This window comes from Ailuropoda melanoleuca, chromosome 8, assembly GCF_002007445.2.
Source record: "Ailuropoda melanoleuca isolate Jingjing chromosome 8, ASM200744v2, whole genome shotgun sequence".
Classification (NCBI taxonomy): domain Eukaryota; kingdom Metazoa; phylum Chordata; class Mammalia; order Carnivora; family Ursidae; genus Ailuropoda; species Ailuropoda melanoleuca.
In genome coordinates this window covers 19,505,085-19,515,029 of record NC_048225.1, presented here as the reverse complement: position 1 = coordinate 19,515,029, position 9,945 = coordinate 19,505,085, and the positions used below count along the sequence as shown (strand labels likewise).

The window sequence follows — 9,945 nt, the reverse complement described above, 5'->3', positions numbered from 1 at the left end:
CACAATTTATTTTTAGTCTTTATAAAGTAGGTCTTCCTCTTCCTCACCAATACCATACAATCTTCTCCACCTTTTTGTTCTATTTAGTAATAGCAGTAAGTAATAGACATGTCTTTTTTCCCCCCATTTTCATTATCAACTTGTTTTTTCCTCTGAAACGAAGTGGTCTTTAAAGTATTGAATTTGAAGGGTGGCATTGCATTATTGTGTGTGTTTTTATCTGCCACTTGGTATTAGAATATGTATCAAGGGCACTTGGGTGGCTTGGTTAAGCATCTGCCTTTGGCTCAGGTCATGATATTGGGGTCTTGGGACTGAGTCCTGTATTGGGCTCCCTACCTAGCGGGGAGCCTGCTTCTTCCTCTGCCTCTGCTGCAATGCCTTCTTTTGCTCTGTCGTCCTCTCTCTCAAATAAATAAATAAAAAATCTTTAAAAAAAAGAATATGTATCCCATAATTTGTTTGTAATCTCATTTTTCCACCCTCTAGTTGGGAAGAATATGCCTGCTTTCAATGCCAGAGTTTGAAGATTCCATATAGCAATCAAGGTTAATCCATTTTCATATGTAGACATCATGTACCAAGAGTTTTCTTTTGGCAGACTTTTCTTTTTTACCTTTTTACAGTGAAAGCAACACATAACTGATTATTGTATGGCTGGGAAAGTGAAGCTCAGAGTAGTTAGATTTACCTGAAGTCACACAGCTTTTATATAGTAGGAGTTTAGACTAAATTCTTAACCTTCTGATTTTACATCTGCTACTCTTTGTAGTCTATTTTGCTCTACTTTATTATTATTTTTTTTAGTTTCAAGTTATTTATTTATTTTATTTTAATTTTTTTATTATATTATGTTAGTCACCATACAGTACATCCCTGGTTTCCAATGTAAAGCTCGATGCTTCATTAGTTGCGTATAACACCCAGCGCACCATGCAACACGTGCCCTCCTCATTACCCATCACCAGTTTTTTTTTTTTAATTCCAGTTAGTTAACATATGGTGTAATATTAGTTTCAGGCATAGAATTTCATGATTTATTACTTGCATCCAATACCCAGTTCTCATCACAACCAGTTCCCTCCTTAATCATCATCTCCCATTTAACCTACCCCTCTGCTCCCCTCCCCTCCAGCAGCCTGTTTGTTGTCTTTAGTCAAGAATCTGTTTTATTGTTTGCCCTTTACCCCCCTACATTCGTTAGTTTCTTAAATTCCACATGAGTGAAATCATATAGTATTTGTCTTTCTCTGACTGACTTATGTCATTTAGCATAATACTCTCTAGCTCCTTGCACATCTTTGTAAATGGCCATATTTCATTTTTTATGGCTAATATTCTATGCGCACACGCACACTCGTGCGTGTGTGTGTGTGTGTGTGTGTGTATGCCACATCTTCTTTATCATTTCATCATTCAGTGGATATCTGGGCTCCTTCCATAATTTGGCTATTGTTGATGATGTTGCTGTAAACATCGGGGTGCATATATACTTTGAATCAGTGTTTTTGTGTCCTTTAGGTAAATGCCCACTATTGCAACTGCTGGATCATAGGTTAGTTCTATTTTTTTCCTTTTGAGGAACCTCCATATTGTTTTCAAGAGTGGCTGCACCAGTTTGCATTCCCACCAACAGTGTAAGAGCATTCCTCTCTATCCTTATCCTCATCAACCTCTGTTGTTTCCTGTGTTGTTGATTTTATCCATTCTGACAAGTGTGAGATGATATCTCATTGAAGTTTTGATTTGTATTTCTCTGATTATGTGTCATGTTGAACATCTTTTCATGTGTTTGTTGGCCATCTCTATGTCTTGTTTGAAAAATGTGTATTCATGACTTCTGCCCGTTTTTTAACTGCGTTATTTGTTTTTTTGGGTGTTGAGTTTTTCTATATTTTCAATAATAATCCTTTATCAGATAATGTTATTTGCAAATATCTTCTCCCATTCTAAAGGCTGCACTTTAATTTTGTTGATTGTTTCCTTCATTGTGCAGAAGTTTTTTTCCCAAAAGTTCATTTTTGCCTTTGTATCCCTTGCCCCGGAGGCATATCTGTCTTACATTATGTCTTTCATCCATTTTGAATTTATTTTTTTGTATGGTATATGAGAGTGATCCAGTTTCATTCTTTTGTATGTTGCTGTCTCGTTTTCCAGACACCATTTGTTAAAGACACTGTCTTTTTTCCATTGGAAGTTCTTTCCTGCTTTGTCGAAGATTAGTTGAGCACATATTGTGGGTCCATCTCTGGGTTTTCTCTTCTCTTCTGTTGATCTATGTGTCTGTTTTTGTGGCACAACCATTCTGTCTTGATCACTACAGCTTCGTTTTTTAAATTTTTTTTAAAGTCATGTTTATTTTTCACTTGAGGTACATGAATTTTCTTTTTTTTAATAATAATTTTTTATTATGTTATGTTAGTCACCATACAGTACATCCTTAGTTTTTGATGTAGTGTTTTGGTTCATTATTTGCGTATAACACCCAGTGCTCCATGCCCTATGTGCCCTCCTTAATACCCATCACCGGCCTATCCCAATCCCCCATCCCCCTCTCCTCTGAAGCCCTCAGTTTGTTTCCCAGAGTCCATAGTCTTTCATGGTTCAATCCCCCTTCTGATCACTACAGCTTTGTAATGTAATTTGAGGTACAGAATTGTGATGCCTTGTGCTTTACTTTTCTTTTTCAAGATTGCTTTGGCTATTCAGGGTCTCTGTGGTTCCATACAAATTTTAGGATTGTTTGTTCTATCTCTGTGTAAGATGCTGGTGGTATTTTGAGAGAGATTGCATTAATGTGTAGATTGCTTTGGGTAGTACAGACATTTTAACATATTTGTTCCTCCAATCCACACACATGCAATGCTTTCCATTCTTTGTGTCATCCTGTATTTCTTTTGTCAGTGTTTCATAGTTTTCAGAGTGCAGATCTTTTACGTGTTTGGTGTGGTTTATTCCTAGGTATCTTATGGTGTTTGGTGCAATGTGAATGGGATTGATTCCTTGATTTCTCTTTCTGCTGCTTCCTTATTGGCATATAAAAATGCAACAGATTTCTCTATATTGATTTTGTATCCTTCATCTTTAACTGAATTCATGTGTCAGTTCTAGGATTTTTTTTGGCAGATTCTTTGGGTTTCTATGTCAATTACTATATTGTCTGCAAATAGTGAAAGTTTGATTTCTTCCTTCCAGATTTGGATGCCTTTTATTTCTTTTTGTTGTCTGATTGCTGAGGCTAGGAATTCTTGTACTATCTTAAATAGTAATGGTGAGAGTGGGCATCCCTGTCCTTTTCCTGAGTGTAAAGGAAATTTTGTTTTTCCCCCAAAGAGGATGATATTATCTGTGGAGTTTCATATATGGCTTTTACTTTGTTGAGGTATATTCTCTCTATCCTAATTGGTTGAGGGTTTTTATCATGAAAGGATGTTGTACTCTGTCAGATGTTTTTTCTGCCTCAGTTGAGAGGATCATATGATTCTTATCCTTTCTTTTATAAATATGGTGTGTCATGTTGATTGTTTTGCAAATATTGAACCACTCCTGCAGCCCAGGAATACATCTCACTTGATCATAATGAATTCTTTCAATGTACTGCTAGATTGTATTTGCTAGTGTTTTGTTGGGAATTCTTGCATTCCATGTTCATCAGGGATATTGACCTGTAGTTATCTTCTTTAGTGAGGTCTTTGTCTAGTTTTGGATTCTGGGCAATGCTAGCCTCATAGATGAGTTTGTAAGTTTTTCTTGCATTTTTATTTTTTGGAATAGTTTATGAAAAATAGGTATTCACTTTTATTTAAATGTTTGCTAGAATTTCCCTGTGTAGCCCCTGTCCTTGGACTTTTGTTTGCTGGGGGATTTTTTGATTACTAATTCAGTTTCTCTGCTGGTTATTCATCTGTTCATCATCTGTTCAAGTTTTCTATTTCATCCTGTTTCAGTTTTCATAACTTATATGTTTCTAGGAATTTATCCACTTCTTCCAGATTTCCCAATTTGTTGGCATATGGTTTTTCATAATAGTCTCTTGTAAGTTTTTGTTTCTGTAGTGTTGTTTGTGATTGCTCCTATATTATTCGTGATTTTATTTATTTTGGTCCTTTCTCTTTGCCTTTTGATAAATCTGACTAGACGTTTATCAAATTTATTAATTTTTCAAAGTATCAACTCCTGGTTTCATTGATCTGTTCTACTTTTGTTGTCCTTTGTTTGTTTCTATATCTTTTATTTCCACTCTAACTTTTATAATTTCCCCTCTTCTACTGGTATTAGGCTTCTTTTACTGTTCTATGTCTAGCTCCTTTCACTGTAAGGTTAGGTTGTATACTTGAGACTTTTCTTGCATCTTGAAGTAAACCAGTTTTACTATGCACTTCCCTCTTATGACTACTTTTGCTGCATCTCAAAGGTTTTGGACCATTGTCTTTTCATTTTCATTTGTTTCCATATTTTTTAATGTTTATTCTTCAGTTTTCTGGATTATTCATTCATTCATTCATTCATTAGTAATATGCTGCTTAACCTCCATGTATTTGTGGTCTTTCCAATATTTTTCTTGTGGTTGACTTCATGTTTCATAGTGTTGTGATTGGAGAATATGCATGGTTTAATCTCAGTCTTTTTATACTTGCTGAGGCCTGATTTGTGACCCAGTATGTGGCCTATTCTAGAGAATGTCCCATGCACACTTGAAAGGAATATGTATTCTGCTGCTTTAGGGTGAAATGTTCTCAATGTATCAGTTAAGTCCATCTGGTCTAATGTTTCCTTAAAGGCATATTTTCTTATTGGTTTTCTCCTTAGATGATCTGTCCATTGATGTAAGTGGGGTGTTAAAGTCCCCTACTATTATTATATTACTATCAATGAGTTTCTTTATGTTTGTTACTAATTGATATATTTGGATGCTCTGATGCTGGGGGCATAAATCTTTACAATTGTAAGATCATTGTTGGATAGTCCCTTTTTTTATGATTTAATGCCCTTCTTCATCTCTTGTTATGGTCTTTGGTTTAAAATCTAGTTTGTTTGATAGAGTATTACTACTTGGCTTTCTTTTGATGTCCATTTGCATGGTCAATATATCTTTATTCCCTTACGTTATGTCTGCAGGTGTCTTTAGGTCTATAACGAGTCTCTAAAATGAGGTGGCATATAGATGGTTCTTTTTTTTTAATCCATTCTAATACCTTATGTCTTTTGATTGGAGCATTTAGTCCATTTACATTCAGAGTAACTATTGATGGATATGAATTTAGTGCTATTTTATTATTTGTTTGTCATCGTTTCTGGATATTTTCTGTTTCTTTTTAGTCTTCATCACTTTTGGTCTTTCTTTCCCAATCAGAGTCCCCTTTAATATCTCTTGCAGGATTGGTTTAATGGTCACAAATTCCTTTAGGTTTTGTTTGTCTGGGAAACTATTTATTCTCCTTCTTTTCTGAGTGATATTCTTTCCTGTATAGACTTCTCTAGCTTGCAATTTTTCCCATTCAGCATGGAGAATATATCATGCCACTCCCTTCTGGCCCCCCAAGTTTCTCTCGAGAGATCTGCAACTATCCTTACGTGTGTTCCTTTGTAAGTAAGGGGCTTCTTTTGTATTGCTGCTTTCAGAACTTATTTTGATCAAGTCTTGTCTTAAAGAACTTTTTGAGGCATTATTTTTTTAAATATTTTTTAAATTATATTATGTTAGTCACCATACAGTACATCCCTGGTTTTTGATGTAAAGTTCGATGACTCATTAGTTGCGTATAACACCCAGTGCACCATGCAATACGTGCCCTCCTTACTACCCATCACCAGCCTATCCCATTCCCCCACCCCCCTCCCCTTCGAAGCCCTCAGTTTGTTTCTCAGAGTCCATAGTCTCTCATGCTTCACTCCCCCCTCTGATTACCCCCCTTTCTTTATCCCTTTCTTCTCCTACGGATCTTCCTAGTTCTTATGTTCCATAGATGAGAGAAATCATATGATAATTGTCTTTCTCTGCTTGACTTATTTCACTTAGCATTATCTCCTCCAGTGCCATCCATGTTGCAGCAAATGTTGAGAAATCGTTCTTTTTGATAGCTGAATAATATTCCATCGAGGCATTATTTTTTGAAAACTGTGTGATGATAATAATTTAGGACTATAGAAAAATGGATATATTTAGACATAGAGGAAAGACTGTTTCAATCACCAAAGGTATTATAAAGTATAATGATTGAATCAGAAACAGGTATTACAATCATAATTCAAGTTTAAAGGTGATTCGGCAGTCTGTAAATTTGTGTTGAGTCCCCGGATACAGATTTAGAGCATTTTATATCTCATCTGCCTAGATAAGCATGGGAATTGGGATAGACTTGAGTTTGACTGTGGAAGTCAGGTTAACACAGTTAAGTAAAGTGGAGAGTGAATAAGTAGTTGACCCTTGGTATATGTATTCTTCTGCGTTTTGCCTTTCTATAAATAGGTCGCAGTATCGGGAAGTTTCTATGATTTGGGAATTTTTCAGCCTTTCTTTTCTTTGATTATACTTTCTGATTCTTTCTCACTGTCCTACTGGCATTTCTGAAATGCATATATTGATCCATATTTTGATCCACTTGGTAGCATCCAAAAACTTCTTCAGGCTTTCTTCACTATTTTTCATTCTTTTTTCATTTTGCCTTTCTGACCGAATAATTTTCAGTGAGCTTTAATCAAATTCACGATCCTTTCTTTTGTTGATATTGTTTTCACTTGAACCCCTCTGCTGCATTTTTTAGTTCAGATATTGTATACTGGAGCTCCATGATTTCTGTTTAATACTTTTAAGCTTTCTGTCTCTGTGTTGAAATTTTCTCTGGGTTGTGTATTGTTCTCTGACTCCAGTGAGCGTCTTTATGACCAGTTACCTTGAATTCTCTGTCAGGTAAATCACATATTAGAGCCAGTTTGTGAAGGTTTCTCTTATTCCTTTTTGGACAGTATTTCCACTTGCCTTCATTGACTCTCTACATTGGTGTCTGCACTTTACACAAACACCCATCTGTGCTAATATTCATGGACTGGCCGTGGACTAGAGAAGGTACCACCAATAAGCCTGGCCAGAGACTTTGGAGGCCTTTCAATTTAGTGCAGTCTAAACTACTTTGTTTGTTCTTAGCTGCAGCCCCTGCAGCCCCCCATGCTCCCAGGCAGCCATTGTATGGCAGGTGGTGTCTGTGTTCTAAAACAAGCAAGAGTGGAAGCCAATTCCGCAGACAACTCACAGAGTTGTATTATTGGACACATCATGCAGATTATTTCCTCACCAGACAGAAGCTGTAAGAAAAGGATTTTCAATCACTTGCTCTATGCTGAGCCAGGGGAAGGAACTCTGGTGACTTCCAGCCCACACCACCAACATTTTATCTCTCTCCATGGACAGGTAAGTATGCTGTGACCTATATCCGCTCTGCTTTTTGACACACAGTATCTAGAAGCCAGTCTTCTGGGCACACCTAAAAAAGTGGGGGCATGGGTACATGGTGCAATTCCATCCCTCCCCAGGGAGAAGCCAGGAACTGGGAGGAAGGGGGGGTTATCACAATTTGAAGGTGCTGTGCAGGGATAAGTGTTACAACAAGAGAATTTCCCTAAACCTTCCAATGTGACTAGGTATATTCTTTACAGGGAAGCTGACTACCTTAACTATTATCTGGATTTCCTGCAAAGTGAATATGTGTGTGAAACATTTTTGAATCAGGGTGTTTATGGAGGGTAGGAGGGTCTAGGGCTTCCTCTTCTGCCATGTTGCTGAACTGGAAATGGGAATTTATTTTTGGCTTCTCTTGGGGATGTCCAATCCCTACAGCGGAGGGAAACCTCAAATAAAATTCTGAGTCCCTAAGGAATTAAAGACACATTGTGGTCCTTTGTGTAACTATATCCCCTCAATACCCTATTACACCAGAAACCATTCCCTGTGGAAGAGACTGAGCAAGCTTCTGCCCTGTTTAAAACTGAATTCATTATATCATCACACTCACCTTACGTCTTCTGTGATTTACCAAGTGGCAAAATGATAATAATAAAGGCTTTTTATTTTTGTATGCCAGTTGAGAGGCTCATAATCAGAAATTGTTATCTGTGGTTCAGAAGATTTTCTTAAATGTGGACTGCGTCCTCATAGAATCCAAGGTAGCAAAGCCACAGAGACTAAATCTGCCCTCTCAGGATTGCAGGGGTAATACTGGTAAGGGAACACTAAGGTGTTCTTGCCTAAGGAGGTGAGTTTCTGAATTCTACTTATATTCACGTCTTCATTTTGTAATGCAAGTCCAGGGATCTAAGATATGTAACTTTTTTTTCCAGTTTTTCTGCCCTCAGACTCACATGAAATTGGTAGAAGGACCTGTTTGAGGGGAGGGTGGTGGTGTAGGGAAGTGTGAGACATTATGTGTTTTCAAGTTTGCAATTTATGGGTCAGTTCATGGACAGAACTCTAACTCTTTACATTTATAGTTTTTACTCTGTGACATGGGGCAGGAACTTAGACTCCCCTAGACTCTGATCTTTAGTTTTGGATAAGAAACAACATTCTGCATTTCCACGACACTAAGCCCAATCCACTTTAGAGGCCAGCACCAGGTTGGTGGGGTTGCTGCCTCCATTTTACTGGTTAGGGTAGGGGTCATGTGGTCAAAGAAATGAAATGAGAGAAGGCAATTCACTCCTCGTCCAATCTTCTCCCTTAACCTTTTTTTTTTTTTTTCACAACAGTCCTGTTGGCACTTGGAAGCACTGGTCTTCATACTGTAGGCCAAGTTCTGAAAGTCTTTGCTTATGCTGCTTATAAGGACTCTAGTAAGGGAACACCCATGTCACTAGATTCATGATAATACTAAAGCAGATTCTGTGGGTCCAGTTTGGGCTAGTCTTAAATAGTCCCAGTACAAACCCAACTCTTGTGAGAGGAGATATGGTGGGAAATGTTGACTTATTTTCAGTGTAGCTTTTTTCTTCTGTGTCCACAGATCCCTTTAGAGAAGAATGGCTCCTGGAAATGGCTCTTTTGTGACTGAATTCATTCTGATGGGGCTCACAGACTTACCATATCTCCAGCTCCCTCTGTTCTGCCTGTTTCTAGTCATGTATGTGGTCACTGTGTTGGGAAATTTATGCTTGGTAACTCTAATTGGGCTGAACTCACACCTCCACACCCCCATGTACTTTTTCCTCTTCAATTTGTCCTTCATAGATCTCTGTTATTCTTCTGTGTTTACGCCCAAAATGCTGGCTCACTTCACATCAAAGAAGAATATGATCTCCTACAGAGGATGCATGACCCAGCTTTACTTTTTATGTTTTTTTGCTATTTCTGAGGCTTATGTACTAACATCAATGGCCTATGATCGCTATGTGGCCATTTGCAACCCACTTTTGTATAATGTTGTCATGTCCCCTAAAGTGTGTTCCAGCCTTATGCTTGGTTCATACTTGATGGCATTTTTGGATGCCACAGCTCACACAGGATGCATGTTGAGACTGAACTTTTGTGATGCAAACACCATCAACCATTATTTGTGTGACATCCTCCCTCTGCTCCAGCTCTCCTGCACGAGCACTTATATCAATGAGCTGGTGGTTTTCATTGTGGAGGGCATCAATGTGATTGTGCCCACTGTGACCATCTTTGTCTCTTACGGTTTCATCCTCTCCAGCATCCTGCACATCAGCTCCACTGAGGGCAGGTCCAAAGCCTTCAGCACCTGCAGTTCCCACATAGTTGCTGTTTCTCTCTTCTTTGGATCAGGTGCATTTATGTATCTTAAACCATCTTCTGCTGGGTCTATGGATGAGGGGAAAATCTCTTCTGTCTTTTATACCAATGTGGTTCCCTTGATGAACCCTTTCATTTACAGCTTGAGAAACAAGGACATTAAACTTGCTGTGAGAAAAACTTTGAGTAAGAGACAGTTTTGA

General features: G+C 37.8%; 1 protein-coding gene across 1 annotated transcript; it reads left to right on the top strand.

The window, feature by feature from the left end:
- Nucleotides 1–9,012: 9,012 nt before the first annotated feature.
- On the top strand, nucleotides 9,013–9,945 carry LOC117803547 (olfactory receptor 8B3-like). Its single transcript, XM_034667711.1, has one exon. The coding sequence runs from the start codon at nucleotides 9,013–9,015 to the stop codon at nucleotides 9,943–9,945; it is 933 nt and encodes a 310-aa protein (XP_034523602.1).